This window comes from Hyla sarda, chromosome 13 (genome assembly GCF_029499605.1).
Source record: "Hyla sarda isolate aHylSar1 chromosome 13, aHylSar1.hap1, whole genome shotgun sequence".
In the NCBI taxonomy this organism is placed as follows: Eukaryota; Metazoa; Chordata; class Amphibia; order Anura; family Hylidae; genus Hyla; species Hyla sarda.
Genome location: NC_079201.1, coordinates 13841786 through 13858066, shown reverse-complemented (window position 1 = coordinate 13858066; position 16281 = coordinate 13841786). Strand labels below are relative to the sequence as shown.

Below are 16281 nucleotides of genomic sequence, written 5' to 3'. Positions count from 1 at the left end.
GTCTTGTGGCATAATTCATCACAAGGCAGCATTCCATATGCATACCTTACTCCCTTCTAAGGCAGTAGTTTCCCAAAAGTGTGTCTCCAGCTGTGGCAAAACTACAACTCCCGGCATGCCCGGACAGCCAAAGGCTGTCCGGGCATGCTAGGAGTTGTAGTTTTGCCACAGCTGGAGACATTCTGTTTGGAAAACACTGCCTTAAAGGGGTACTCCACTGGAAAACATTTTTTTTAAATCAAATGGTGCCAGAAAGTTAAACAGATTTGTAATTTACTTTTATTTAAAAAAAAAAAATCTTAATTCTTCCAGTACTTATCAACTGCTCTATGCTCTACAAGAAGTTCTTTTCTTTTTGAATTTCCTTTCTGCCTGACCACAGTGCTCTCTGCTGACACCTCGGTCCATTTTAGGACCTGTCCTGCTAAGACAATGCCACACGGTATTTACTCCTGCTCTGGACAGTTCCTGACATGCACAGAGATGTCAGCAGAGAGCACTGTGGTCGGACAGAAAGGAAATTCAAAAAGAAAAGAACTTGCTATAGATCATACAGCAACTGATAAGTACTTTTTTTAATAGATGTAATTTACAAACCTGTTTAACTTTCTGGCACCAGTTGATTTAAAAACTTTTTTTTTCCAGTGGAGTACCCCTTTAATGCATAATCCTGCCAGCTCCCCGCCAAGAGCTGTTGCTGAACATCTCATTTCATGGCACAATGAGTGAGGTTGCAGCACCTGCTATTCATTCCCTGTCTGCTACTCTGTCTTGTGGCATAATTAATCACAAGGCAGCAATCCATATACATACCTTACTCCCCCTAAGGCAGTAGTTTCCCAAAAGTGTGTCTCCAGCTGTGGCAAAACTACAACTCCCAGCATGTCCGGACAGCCAAAGGCTGTCTGGGCATACTAGGAGTTGTAGTTTTGCAAGTGCTGTAGACATTCTGTCTGGAAAACACTGCCTTAAAGGGGTACTCCGGTAGAATTTTTTTTTTTTTTTTATATATAACTGTTTTATTTATTGTTTTCAAATATATTTTTTTAAATCAACTGGTGCCAGAAAGTTAAACAAATTTGTAAATTACTTCTATTAAAAAATCTTAATCGTTCCAGTACTTATTAGCTGCTGAATACTACAGAGGAATTTCTTTTCCTTTTGGAACACAGAGCACAGCAGAGAGCACTGTGTTCCCAAAAGAAAAGAATTTCCACCGGAGTACCCCTTTATACGTTATATTCACAGGTTGCGGTTTTACAGTCTCTTTAAGTGACATCCATCAACTAGAGTGATGTAGATTTAATACTAGAGCATGTGACAGACTTACCGCAGTCATCCAAGCGTAATCCTGCCCAGAGCTGTTGCGGAACAACTCATTTCATGGCACAATGAGTGACGTTGCAGCACCTGCTATTCATTCCCTGTCTACTCCTCTGTCTTGTGGCATAATTCATCAAAAAAGCAGCATTCCATATACATACCTTACTCCCCCCTAAGGCAGTAGCTTCTCAAAAGTGTGTCTCCAACTGTTGCAAAACTACAACTCCCAGCATGCCCGAACAGCCAAAGGCTGTCCGGGCATGCTAGGAGTTGTAGTTTTGCAAACACTGGAGACATTCTGTTTGGAAAACACTGCCTTAAGGGTGTACTCACTGGTTGCGGTATTACAGTGTCTTTAAGTGACATCCATGAAGTAGATCGGTGCAGATTTAAAGGGGTTATCCAGATTAAAAAAAAATTTGGGCTCCAGAAAGTTAAACAGATTTGTAAATTACTTCTATTAAAAAATCTTAATCCTTTTTTCAGTACTTACGAGCTTCTGAAGTTGAGTTGTTCTTTTCTGTCTAAGTGCCCTCTGATGACACGTGGCTCGGAAACCGCCCAGTTTAGAAGCAAATCCCCATAGCAAACCTCTTCTACTCTGTGCAGTTCCCGAGACAAGCAGAGATGTCAGCAGAGAGCACTGTTGGCAGACAGAAAACAACAACTCAACTTCAGCAGCTGATAATTATTGGAAGGATAAAGATTTTTTAATAGAAGTAATTTACAAATCTGTTTAACTTTCTGGAGCCAGTTGATAAAGGTGTTTCCTGGATAACCCCTTTAATACTAGTGCATGTGACAGACTTACCGCAGTCTCACCCCATGACTATTACCAATAAAATGGATACCCAAGTATCGGTCAATTATTTATTAGTAACATTACATATTATTTTGGATGTCAGCCTCCTGTACCTTGACATATCAGTAACATTCAAACGCTCCCTCCCAGTGGTCATTTACAGTTACGTGGGATGAGATTCGTACCACATCAAGAAGGTTTATGTACCTAAACGAAGAAAAACAAAAAAAAAAATTCCTCCCCGGTTTGCAGCGACCTCTTAGAGAGGAAGTGGTTAAAAATGAAAAAAAAAAAACTTGTTTAAAGAGAAGCAGATCCTGTAACAAGACGGAAAATGCCTCCCTGACTATAAGAAAGAAGAGAACCGGTTGTGCTTGTTCATAGCGCGGTGATGGTGCCGCGCTCCATTCTGGAGGGGGATGGTAGTAAGCAGCAATTTGCTTGGATAAGCAATCTCTAATATTAAGGCAAATATGGAACTGAACGGATTTGGACCCTACACAGCTACTGACCATAGTATAAGCAGCCTTCTTCAGTACCTAGTAAAAACATGGAGAAAAGAGGGCAGCTGGTAGGCGAGAACCGTAACCCGGAACGTCATGGGAGACCCGCTGCTCTTCTGTAGAGCTGCAGCTATCTGTCCAATGGGAGCTCTTCTGAGGACTGGGCCTGTGGCGGGCATGGTTCTGTAATACATAAGCCCCCCCTTCCCTCAGGGCAGACCTGCTTTGTTATACTGCTTGTTAATGAGAGGTGTCTCCCCACAATAGTGGGCGTGCATGTCCTCCATGTCGTGCTCCGCATCAGCCATAGTGGTAGACAAAGTCATAGCTGCTGGGCTCTTTGGGGATGGGGGGAGGCACCTCGGGAATCTGTATGTTCTCCAGATCCAGCAGACGCAGCTTCATCTCCATACTGAGCAAAGTGTCCATGTCACTGCGGGTCAGCTCACTGCTCATCTCTCTCCCCAGGAGAGCATTCACTCCGTCAATCCAGATACAGTACTAGGCAAGAGGGCAAGAGTTCAAAGGTCACAACATTTCTTAAAGGGTCACTCTCATTAAAATACATTTTTGCTATTGCACTCCTTATGGTAAATAAAAAATATTTCTAATATGCTTTGTTTTTATTTGTGCTTAAAAAAGCTCAAGAGCACATTTTCCCCATCTTATACAGAGACTTAGGACCGAAGTCCAAACACAGGAAGTGCAGCCTGGAGTGCTGAGGGGTGTGTGTCCAGTCTCATCCAATCATAGCTCCTCTGACACTTAACTGCCACATGCTGTTGGTTGGACACCCCCCCCCCCCCCTCAGCACTCCAGGCTGCACTTCCTGTGTTTGGGCTTCGGTCCAAAGTCTGTGTATAAGATGGGGGGGGGGGAATGTGCTCTTGAGCTTTTTTTAAGCACAAATAAAACTTCATTTTTTTAAGTATATTAGAAATCTTTTTTATTTACCATAAGGAGTGCAATAGCAAAAATGTGTTTTAATGAGAGTGCCCATTTAAGGGTATTCTATTATCCATCTACATACAGGCTACCTAAAGGGGTACTCTAGTACTTGATCTTTGACCCCAGATTGGGGCTCTGGCTCTCCCTGTGCATGCACTGTCTATTGGAGTGCTGTATTTTTGTATCTCCCATAGACAGTGCATGGAGCGTGTGCAGATCTCACAGCGTTGAGGGTCTCAGCGGTCGGACCCCCTGTGATAGATTTAGACTCTATCCTGCGGCTAGGGGGAATACATTTTGACGTACTAGAGTACCCCTATAAAGAGAAAACAGGGCTCTCCTGAATACCATTCTTAAAGGACAACTGCATCGAAATACACTTATTACTTATCCACAGGATAGGGGATAAGTGTCTGATCGCAGGGGGTCCAACTGCTGGGGCCCCCCCGCGATCTCCCAAATGGGGCCCCCTCCATACAGCTCTATGGGAGAGGCACAAATGCTGCATCCCCGACTCTCCCATAGAGATACATAGAGGAGGTGCATCAGCCGCGGCCCTATACAGGAGATCATGTGGGGGTCCCAGCATTCAGACAATTATCCCTTTTCCTGTGAAACTTTCCCAGGCTGCTGGCATTTAAAAAAAACAAACAGGACTTACCTGTCACCACTCCCCCGATGCCTCCGGTATCCCCCTCCCGCCTCTGCAGCGATCCTCTTAATAGTTGCCGGTGGTTGATCCATTACACTGTGCCTCAGCTAATCGCTAGCTGCAGAGAAGTCCCGCCTCGGCCGGTGATAGGCTTCTTCTTGGTTGCGGGTGTTCGATTCGTCACATTACCGCTCAGCCAACTGCCGGCTGAGGACACTGCTGCGGAGGGTGACTTATCGACCACCGGCAACTAGGAAGAGGATCGCTGCGGAGGCCGGAGCGGGATACTGGAGGCACCAGACGAGAGGCGGCAGGTTAGTCCTGTTTGTTTTTTTAAATGCCGGCAGCCTGGGGAAGTAGGAAAAAAATGTGCATCCCCGAGTTCCCCTTTAAAGGGGGATTCCGGCCATAGACATCTTATCCCCTATCAAAAGGATAGAGGGTAAGATGTCTGATCACGGGGGACCCCCCCACAATCTCCATGCAGCAACTGCATTCTATGCCGGGCTGCTGATCCAGTCTTGGAAACCTCTGTGTTTTCGGGTCTGGAGACGTAACATCACGCCATGCCCCCTTGTGACGTCATGCCACGCCTCCCTCCATTCATGTCTATGGGAGGGTGCATGACGGCCGTCACATCTCCTCCCATAGACATGTATGGAGGGGGCATGGCATGACGACGGCAGTCACGTCCTGTCACATAGACATGTATGGAGGGGGCATGGCATGACGAGGGCAGTCACATCCCGTCACATTGACATGAATGGAGGGGGCATGGCATGACGACGGCAGTCACGTCCCGTCACATAGACATGTATGGAGGGGGCATGGCATGACGAGGGCAGTCACGTCCCGTCACATTGACATGTATAGAGGGGGCATGGCATGATGACGGCAGTCACGTCCCGTCACATTGACATGTATAGAGGGGGCATGGCATGACGACGGCAGTCACGTCCTGTCACATAGACATGTATAGAGGGGGCATGGCATGATGACGGCAGTCACGTCCCGTCACATAGACATGTATGGAGGGGGCATGGCATGACGACGGCAGTCACGTCCCGTCACATTGACATGAATGGAGGGGGCATGGCATGACGACGGCAGTCACGTCCCGTCACATAGACATGTATGGAGGGGGCATGGCATGACGACGGCAGTCACGTCCCGTCACATTGACATGTATAGAGGGGGCATGGCATGATGACGGCAGTCACGTCCTGTCACATAGACATGTATGGAGGGGGCATGGCATGACGACGGCAGTCCCGTCCCGTCACATAGACATGTATGGAGGGGATATGGCATGACGACGGCAGTCATGTCCCGTCACATAGACATGTATAGAGGGGGCATGGCATGATGACGGCAGTCACGTCCCGTCACATAGACATGTATGGAGGGGGCATGGCATGAAGAGGGCAGTCACGTCCTGTCACATAGACATGTATGGAGGGGGCATGGCATGACGACGGCAGTCACGTCCCGTCCCTTAGACATGAATGGAGGGGGCATGGCATGATGACGGCAATCACGTCCCGTCACATAGACATGTATGGAGGGGATATGGCATGACGACGGCAGTCATGTCCCGTCACATAGACATGTATAGAGGGGGCATGGCATGACGACGGCAGTCACGTCCCGTCACATAGACATGTATGGAGGGGATATGGCATGACGACGGCAGTCATGTCCCGTCACATAGACATGTATGGAGGGGGCATGGCATGAAGAGGGCAGTCACGTCCCGTCACATAGACATGTATGGAGGGGATATGGCATGACGACGGCAGTCATGTCCCGTCACATAGACATGTATAGAGGGGGCATGGCATGAAGAGGGCAGTCACGTCCCGTCACATAGACATGTATGGAGGGGGCATGGCATGACGACGGCAGTCACGTCCCGTCACATAGACATGTATGGAGGGGATATGGCATGACGACGGCAGTCATGTCCCGTCACATAGACATGTATGGAGGGGGCATGGCATGAAGAGGGCAGTCACGTCCCGTCACATAGACATGTATGGAGGGGGCATGGCATGACGACGGCAGTCACGTCCTGTCACATAGACATGTATGGAGGGGGCATGGCATGACGACGGCAGTCACGTCCCGTCCCTTAGACATGAATGGAGGGGGCATGGCATGATGACGGCAATCACGTCCCGTCACATAGACATGTATGGAGGGGATATGGCATGACGACGGCAGTCATGTCCCGTCACATAGACATGTATAGAGGGGGCATGGCATGAAGAGGGCAGTCACGTCCCGTCACATAGACATGTATAGAGGGGGCATGGCATGAAGAGGGCAGTCATGTCCCGTCACATAGACATGTATAGAGGGGGCATGGCATGAAGAGGGCAGTCACGTCCCGTCACATAGACATGAATGGAAAGGGCATAGCATGATGACGGCCGTCACGCCATCACCCATAGCGATGAATGCAAGGGGGCATGGCGTGACGTTAATGCATGCTTGTGACCCCACCAACAGAGAGAAGGGTATTCTTACCTCTATTTTATAGGCCCAATACTGCAGAGGAGGCCAAGTGGAAACAGCCACACAAGTCTATGACTACTGCAAAACTGGAGCCCGGTTCCCATACAAGTGGGGTCCCACAGGTCCTCTACCATTTTTTAGAGAAACCCCTTCAATACAAGAGTCAAGTCACAACCACTTACCTCATACTTATTTGGTGCAATGAAGTTCAGGGTCTCATCTGGATCATACAATATGGAGAAAGCCAATTCCAGCACCTCCTACATACAAAATAAATAAACGGATGTAGTAAAAAATATTGACCCGTATTTTTCATCATATAAGACGCACCTAATTTTATAGGATAAAAATCTAGAAAATAAAGATTCTGAACCAAATACAATGTAAAGTATAGGACAGTGATCTTCAACCTGCGGACCTTCAGATGTTGCAAAACTACAACTCCCAGCATGCCCGGACAGCCGTTGGCTGTCCGGGCATGCTGGGAGTTGTAGTTTTGCAACATCTGGAGGTCCGCAGGTTGAAGACCACTGGTATAGGAGGTAATACTCACCTTTCCCCGCTGCTCCGGACCTGTGACCCCTCGTCACTGCTGCCCTGGATGTCGCTCCATCGCTGTCGCCGCGTCCCCGTCGCTCCGCAACGTCTCTGCTGCCCGGTATCCTCGCTCTCCGTCACCGCCATGACGTCGCTACGCACGCCGCTCCTATTGGATGACGGGACGGCGTGCGCGACGACGAAGGAGAGCGCCGGCCATGCAGAGGATCCCGGCACAGAGCAGACACCGAGGAGGCAGGTAAGGTCCCTCCCGGTGTCCTGTAAGCTGTTCCGGATGCCGCGATTTCACCACGGCGGTCCCAAACAGCCCGACTCAACAGCCGGGTTAGTGTTATTTTCGCTTCCGACGCGGCGGTCAGCTTTGATCGCCGCGTCTGAAGGGTTAATACAGGACATCACCACGATCGGTCATGTCCTGTATTAGCCGCGGGTCTCAGCCATTGATGGCCGCAGGGACCACCGCAGGGACCGCCGCGATAGGTGTGTATTCACCGTATAAGACGCACCAACTTCCCCCCCCCCCCAGTTTTGGCGAAGAAAAAGTGCGAAAAATACGGTAAATATAAATGAAAAACCTATAAAATAGATCCCCCACCTTATTCTGCTTCAGGGCGCTCTTCTCCTTCATGTGCGGACAGTCCTTTCCAGTCAGCACAGCCTTTATATCAGCAACCGGGACTGCAAGAGAAGCCATATTAGTGATCATGTGACCTACCCCTCGGACCTAAGAGAATACACAGTAGAGTCTTACTCTTCTCCTGCAGGGATTCATACGGCACCTCCCCTTGTGCGTTCTCCTCCAAGTCTCCGTAGTGCAAAACCTTATGATTTAGGGCCAAACGGCAGAACCAAAACCTCTCTGTAAGAAAAGCAGCGGTAAGTTATTGTCCCCAGACAATCCCTCCAATCATGGCCTCTGCGTGACGCATCACCTTGCCTCCGCCGGTTACCGATCTTCCGGAAGCTGCTTCCTTCACACAGACGGTTCAGCCGCTGCTGTTTGATCAATTCCAGGATTTCAGGTTGGATTTTCTCCCGCAATTCACTAAGTGAGGAGACAATAATGGAAATACTATCAATACTATAAACCTATAAATACTATAAACCTATCAATACTATAAATACTATAAACCTATAAATACTATAAATACTATAAACCTATAAATACTATAAATACTATAAACCTATAAATACTATAAATACTATAAACCTATCAATACTATAAACCTATAAATACTATAAACCTATAAATACTATAAACCTATAAATACTATAAACCTATAAATACTATAAACCTATAAATACTATGAACCTATAAATACTATCAACCTATAAATACTACAAACCTATAAATACTATAAACCTATAAATACTATAAACCTATAAATACTATGAACCTATAAATACTATAAACCTATCAATACTATAAACCTATAAATACTATAAACCTATAAATACTATAACCCTATAAATACTACAAACCTATAACTACTATAAACCTATAACTACTATAAACCTATAAATACTATAAACCTATCAATACTATAAACCTATCAATACTATAAACCTATAAATACTATAAACCTATAAATACTATAAACCTATAAATACTATAAACCTATAAATACTATAAACCTATAAATACTATAAACCTATAAATACTATAAACCTATAAATACTATGAACCTATAAATACTATTAACCTATAAATACTACAAACCTATAAATACTATAAACCTATAAATACTATAAACCTATAAATACTATGAACCTATAAATACTATAAACCTATAAATACTACAAACCTATAAATACTATAAACCTATAAATACTATAAACCTATAAATACTATAACCCTATAAATACTACAAACCTATAACTACTATAAACCTATAACTACTATAAACCTATAAATACTATAAACCTATCAATACTATAAACCTATCAATATTATAAACCTATAAATACTATAAACCTATCAATACTATAAATACTATAAACCTATAAATACTATAAATACTATAAACCTATCAATACTATAAACCTATCAATACTATAAACCTATAAGTACTATAAACCTATCAATACTATAAACCTATAAATACTATAAACCTATAAATACTATAAACCTATAAATACTATAAACCTATCAATACTATAAACCTATCAATACTATAAACCTATAAGTACTATAAACCTATAAATACTATAAACCTATCAATACTATAAACCTATAAATACTATAAACCTATAAATACTATAAACCTATCAATACTATAAACCTATCAATACTATAAACCTATAAATACTATAAACCTATAAATACTATAAACCTATCAATACTATAAACCTATAAATACTATAAACCTATAAATACTATAAACCTATAAATACTATAAACCTATAAATACTATAAACCTATCAATACTATAAACCTATAAATACTATGAACCTATAAATACTATAAACCTATAAATACTATAAACCTATAAATACTATAAACCTATAAATACTATAAACCTATAAATACTACAAATACTATAAACCTATAAATACTATAAACCTATCAATACTATAAACCTATAAATACTATAAACCTATAAATACTATAAACCTATAAATACTATAAACCTATAAATACTATAAACCTATAAATACTATAAACCTATAAATACTATAAACCTATAAATACTATAAACCTATAAATACTATAAACCTATAAATACTACAAATACTATAAACCTATAAATACTATAAACCTATCAATACTATAAACCTATCAATACTATAAACCTATAAATACTATAAACCTATCAATACTATAAACCTATAAATACTATAAACCTATAAATACTATAAACCTATCAATACTATAAACCTATAAATACTATAAACCTATAAATACTATAAACCTACAAATACTATAAACCTATAAATACTATAAACCTAAAAATACTATAAACCTATAAATACTAAAAACCTCCTTCAAGGAAACGTTATCCCCTATTCAAAGGATAAGGAAATACAGTCATAGCCGTAAATGTTGGCACCCCCTGAAAATGAAGTATTCCTCACAGAAAAGGTTTGCAGTAACACACATTTTGCTATATAAATGTTTATTCCCTTTGTCTGTATTGGAACTAAACCAAAAAAGGGAGGAAAAAAAGCAAATTGGACATAATGTCACCAAACTCCAAAAATGGGCTGGACAAAATTATTGGCACCCTTAACTTAATATTTGGTTGCACACCCTTTGGACAAAATAACTGAAATCAGCCGCTTCCTATAACCATCAATAAGCTTCTTACACCTCTCAGCCGGAATGTTGGACCACTCTTCCTTTACAAACTGCTCCCGGTCTCTCTTATTGGAAGGAGCCTTTTCCCAACAGTAATTTTAGGATCTCTCCACAGGTGTTCAATGGGATTTAGATCTGGACTCATTGCAGCCCCTCAATACAGCACTCCGGCTCTGCCATAAAGTTGCATGGAGGGGGCGTGTCAGCTGCCGCTTAGTGCACTGGTCAACCCCCCCCTCCCTTCCTGTGAGGTTGCAGGGGCCCCGTACGAGAGTTCGCAGGGGGATCCCCGTGATCTTAAACTTATCCCCTATTCTTAGGATAGGGGATAGGTTTTTCAAGACTGGAGATCTCCTTTAATCCTTCCAGAACTTATCAGCTGCTGTATGCTCCATTGGAAGTTCTTTTCTTTTTGAATTTCCTTTCTGTCTGACCACAGTGCTCTCTGCTGACACCTCTGTCCATGTCAGGAACTGTCCAGAGTAGGAGCAAATCTCCATAGCAAACCTCTCCTGCTCCGGACAGTTCCTAAAAAGGACAGAGGTGTCAGCAGAGAGCACTGTGGTCAGACAGAAAGGAAATTAAAAAGAAAAGAACTTCCTGTGTAGTATACAACAGCTGATAAGTACTGGAAGGATTAAGATTTTTAAATCAAAGTAATTTACAAATCTTTATAACTTTCTGGCACCAGTTGATTTAAAAGAAAATATTTTCCAGTAGAGTACCCCTTTAAAGCCTATACTACATTTACAATTCTCCAGGATTCATAGCTGACCTCTGCCAGCCTTCTTTGTTGGTTCTATATCTGCTGTGGAAATAAAATTCAAAGACCTACGAGCTTGAGAATCAGGGTTACTCCCGTGGAAAACATTTATTTTTTATTTTTTTTAAATCAACTGGTGCCAGAAAGTGAAACAGATTTGTAAATCACTTCTATTAAAAAATCTTAATCCTTCCAGTACTTATTAGGGGCTGTATACTACAGAGGAAATGCTTTTCTTTTTGGATTTCTCTTCTGTCACGACCACAGTGCTCTCTGATGACCTCTGCTGTCCATTATAGGAACTGTCCAGAGCAGGAGAAAATCCCCATAGCAAACCTATGCTGCTCTGGACAGTTCCTAGAATGGACAGCAGAGGTCAGCAGAGAGCACTGTGGTTGTGACAGAAGAGAAATCCAAAAAGAAAAGCATTTCCTCTGTAGTATACAGCAGCTAATAAGTACTGGAAGGATTAAGATTTTTTAATAGAAGTAATTTACAAATCTGTTTAACTTTCTGGCACCAGTTGATTTAAAAAAATTTTTAATAATAAGTTTTCCACGGGAGTACCCCTTTAATGGGGTACTCTGCCCCTAGACAACTTATCCCCATTCAAAGTATAGGGTATAAAATGGCTGATCGCAGGGGGTGCCACTGCTGGGACCTCCACGATCTCTGTGGTCAGGCAGAGGGGTCGTGACACGACCACACACCCTCAATCCAAGTCTATGGGAGGGGGCGTGGTGGCCACCACGCCCCTCCCATAGACTTGCATTGAAGGGGCATGGTTGTGACATCACAAGTGGGCGTGGCCGTGACGGCACGACCCCCGCGGCCCGCACCCAGCTTTTGCAAAAAAAAAAATTCTGAACTCTTGGGCAATGGAGTACCCCTTTAAGAACAGAAAAGTCAGTAAGTGATGTGTTAAATACTCACACAATGGGGGGAGACTGGAAGTCGTCCTGGCTCAGCCTCTCAGACTGACGCAGGCGAAGAATTTCTGTGTAACTCAAACTACGAAGCTTGTTTTTCAGCTGCTCCAGCGAGTTGGGTTTTGAGGGCAGAGCACGGGTAATCTGCTCTCTTACTACCTGCATTACCTGAAACAAGAAGAGGGAGGTATCAACCATTGTATCCACTGCACTGGCAAGGACCTGCCAGATGCCCCAGCAAAGTGCAAGACAGCCGGGGTAAAGCCAAGACTGAGGGGTAGTGCAATCCATTTATTCTGTAGGGGGAGCTAGATAGTGGAGGGTTAGCATCTTATATGAAGGATAGTCTTATACCTATCCCTATCTTATATGAAGGATAGCCTTATACCTATCCCTATCTTATATGAAGGATAGTCTTATGCCTATCCCTATCTTATATGTAGGATAGTCTTATGTCTATCCCTATCTTATATGAAGGATAGTCTTATACCTATCCCTATCTTATATGAAGGATAGCCTTATACCTATCCCTATCTTATATGAAGGATAGTCTTATACCTATCCCTATCTTATATGAAGGATAGCCTTATGCCTATCCCTATCTTATATGAAGGATAGCCTTATGTCTATCTCTATCTTATATGAAGGATAGCCTTATACCTATCCCTATCTTATATGAAGGATAGCCTTATACCTATCCCTATCTTATATGAAGGATAGCCTTATACCTATCCCTATCTTATATGAAGGATAGTCTTATGTCTATCCCTATCTTATATGAAGGATAGCCTTATACCTATCCCTATCTTATATGAAGGATAGCCTTATGCCTATCCCTATCTTATATGAAGGATAGCCTTATACCTATCCCTATCTTATATGAAGGATAGTCTTATGTCTATCCCTATCTTATATGAAGGATAGCCTTATACCTATCCCTATCTTATATGAAGGATAGCCTTATGCCTATCCCTATCTTATATGAAGGATAGTCTTATACCTATCCCTATCTTATATGAAGGATAGCCTTATACCTATCCCTATCTTATATGAAGGATAGTCTTATGTCTATCCCTATCTTATATGAAGGATAGCCTTATACCTATCCCTATCTTATATGAAGAATAGCCTTATACCTATCCCTATCTTATATGAAGAATAGCCTTATACCTATCCCTATCTTATATGAAGAATAGCCTTATACCTATCCCTATCTTATATGAAGGATAGCCTTATACCTATCCCTATCTTATATGAAGAATAGCCTTATACCTATCCCTATCTTATATGAAGGATAGCCTTATACCTATCCCTATCTTATATGAAGGATAGCCTTATACCTATCCCTATCTTATATGAAGAATAGCCTTATGCCTATCCCTATCTTATATGAAGGATAGTCTTATACCGTATATACTCGAGTATAGGCCGAGTTTTTCAGCACGATTTTTCGTGCTGAAAACACCCCCCTCGGCTTATACTCGAGTGAACTCCCCCACCCGCAGTGGTCTTCAACCTGCGGACCTCCAGAGGTTTCAAAACTACAACTCCCAGCAAGCCCGGGCAGCCATCGGCTGTCCGGGCTTGCTGGGAGTTGTAGTTTTGAAACCTCCGGAGGTCCGCAGGTTGAAGACCACTGCGGCCTTCAACATCATCCAGCCCCCTCTCACCCCCTTTAGTTCTGAGTACTCACCTCCGCTCGGCGCTGGTCCGGTCCTGCAGGGCTGTCCGGTAAGGAGGTGGTCCGGTGAGGAGGTGGTCCGGGCTGCTATCTTCACCGGGGAGGCCTCTTCTAAGCGCTTCGGGCCCGGCCTCAGAATAGTCACGTTGCCTTGACAACGACGCAGATACGTCGCTGTCAAGGCAACGGCTCTATTCCGGGCCGGAAGCGCGGAGAAGAGGCGCCCCCGGTGAAGATAGCAGCCCGGACCACCTCCTCACCGGACCACCTCCTTACCGGACAGCCCTGCAGGACCGGACCAGCGCCGAGCGGAGGTGAGTACTCAGAACTAAAGGGGGTGAGAGGGGGCTGGATGATGTTGAAGGCCGCAGTGGTCTTCAACCTGCGGACCTCCGGAGGTTTCAAAACTACAACTCCCAGCAAGCCCGGACAGCCGATGGCTGCCCGGGCTTGCTGGGAGTTGTAGTTTTGAAACCTCTGGAGGTCCGCATGTTGAAGGCCGCAGTGGTCTTCAACCTGCGGACCTCCGGAGGTTTCAAAACTACAACTCCCAGCAAGCCCGGACAGCCGATGGCTGCCCGGGCTTGCTGGGAGTTGTAGTTTTGAAACCTCTGGAGGTCCGCAGGTTGAAGACCACTGAGGGCGAATGATGAGAAGAGGATGATGAAGGGGGGGGGGTGTGGGGATGATGAAGGGGGGTGGGGATGATGAAGGGGGGGGGGTGTGGGATGATTACAAGGGGATGATGAAGGGGGGATGTGTGGGATGATAAGGGGATGTGTGGGATGATGACAAGGGGATGATGAAGGGGGGATGTGTGGGATGATGACAAGGGGATGATGAGGATGTTAATGACGGGTCTGGATGATGACAGGGGGGGATGAGGTATTTCCCACCCTAGGCTTATACTCGAGTCAATAACTTTTCCTGGGATTTTGGGTTGAAATTAGGGGTCTCGGCTTATACTCGGGTCGGCTTATACTCGAGTATATACGGTACCTATCCCTATCTTATATGAAGAATAGCCTTATACCTATCCCTATCTTATATGAAGGATAGCCTTATACCTATCCCTATCTTATATGAAGAATAGCCTTATACCTATCCCTATCTTATATGAAGGATAGCCTTATGTCTATTTCTATCTTATATGAAGGATAGTCTTATACCTATCCCTATCGTATATGAAGGATAGCCTTATACCTATCCCTATCTTATATGAAGAATAGCCTTATACCTATCCCTATCTTATATGAAGGATAGCCTTATACCTATCCCTATCTTATATGAAGAATAGCCTTATACCTATCCCTATCTTATATGAAGGATAGCCTTATACCTATCCCTATCTTATATGAAGGATAGTCTTATGCCTATTCCTATCTTATATGAAGGATAGCCTTATACTTATCCCTATCTTATATGAAGAATAGTCTTATGCCTATCCCTATCTTATATGAAGAATAGTCTTATTCCTATCTCTATCTTATATGAAGGATAGTCTTATACCTATCCCTATCTTATATGAAGGATAGTCTTATGCCTATCCCTATCTTATATGAAGGATAGTCTTATGCCTATCCCTATCTTATATGAAGGATAGTCTTATGCCTGTCCCTATCTTATATGAAGAATAGCCTTATACCTATCCCTATCTTATATGAAGGATAGCCTTATACCTATCCCTATCTTATATGAAGTATAGCCTTATACCTATCCCTATCTTATATGAAGGATAGTCTTATGCCTATCCCTATCTTATATGAAGGATAGTCTTATGCCTGTCCCTATCTTATATGAAGAATAGCCTTATACCTATCCCTATCTTATATGAAGGATAGTCTTATGCCTGTCCCTATCTTATATGAAGAATAGCCTTATACCTATCCCTATCTTATATGAAGGATAGCCTTATACCTATCCCTATCTTATATGAAGAATAGTCTTATACCTATCCCTATCTTATATGAAGGATAGTCTTATGCCTGTCCCTATCTTATATGAAGGATAGTCTTATACCTATCCCTATCTTATATGAAGGATAGTCTTATGCCTGTCCCTATCTTATATGAAGGATAGTCTTATGTCTATCCCTATCTTATATGAAGGATAGCCTTATGCCTATCCCTATCTTATATGAAGGATAGCCTTATGCCTATCCCTATCTTATATGAAGAATAGTCTTGTGCCTATCCCTATCTTATATGAAGGATAGCCTTATGCCTATCCCTATCTTATATGAAGGATAGCCTTATGTCTATCCCTATCTTATATGAAGAATAGCCTTATGCCTGTCCCTATCTTATA

The 16281-nt window shown here is 43.2% G+C and overlaps 1 protein-coding gene across 2 annotated transcripts in view; it reads right to left on the bottom strand.

Moving 5' to 3' along the window:
* Positions 1-2185: 2185 nt before the first annotated feature.
* The window catches only part of ELMO2 (engulfment and cell motility 2), a 59229-nt gene continuing 45133 nt past the window's right edge, over positions 2186-16281 (bottom strand). For both annotated transcript variants that reach the window (XM_056549899.1, XM_056549897.1), the window contains 6 exons: positions 12298-12461; positions 8236-8348; positions 8055-8162; positions 7899-7981; positions 6928-7005; positions 2186-3129 (listed from right to left, as the gene is read on the bottom strand). In XM_056549899.1, coding sequence (XP_056405874.1) covers positions 2929-3129; positions 6928-7005; positions 7899-7981; positions 8055-8162; positions 8236-8348; positions 12298-12461 — 747 coding nt within the window. In that variant the 3' untranslated portion in view covers positions 2186-2928. The remainder of the gene's footprint in view (positions 3130-6927; positions 7006-7898; positions 7982-8054; positions 8163-8235; positions 8349-12297; positions 12462-16281) is intronic.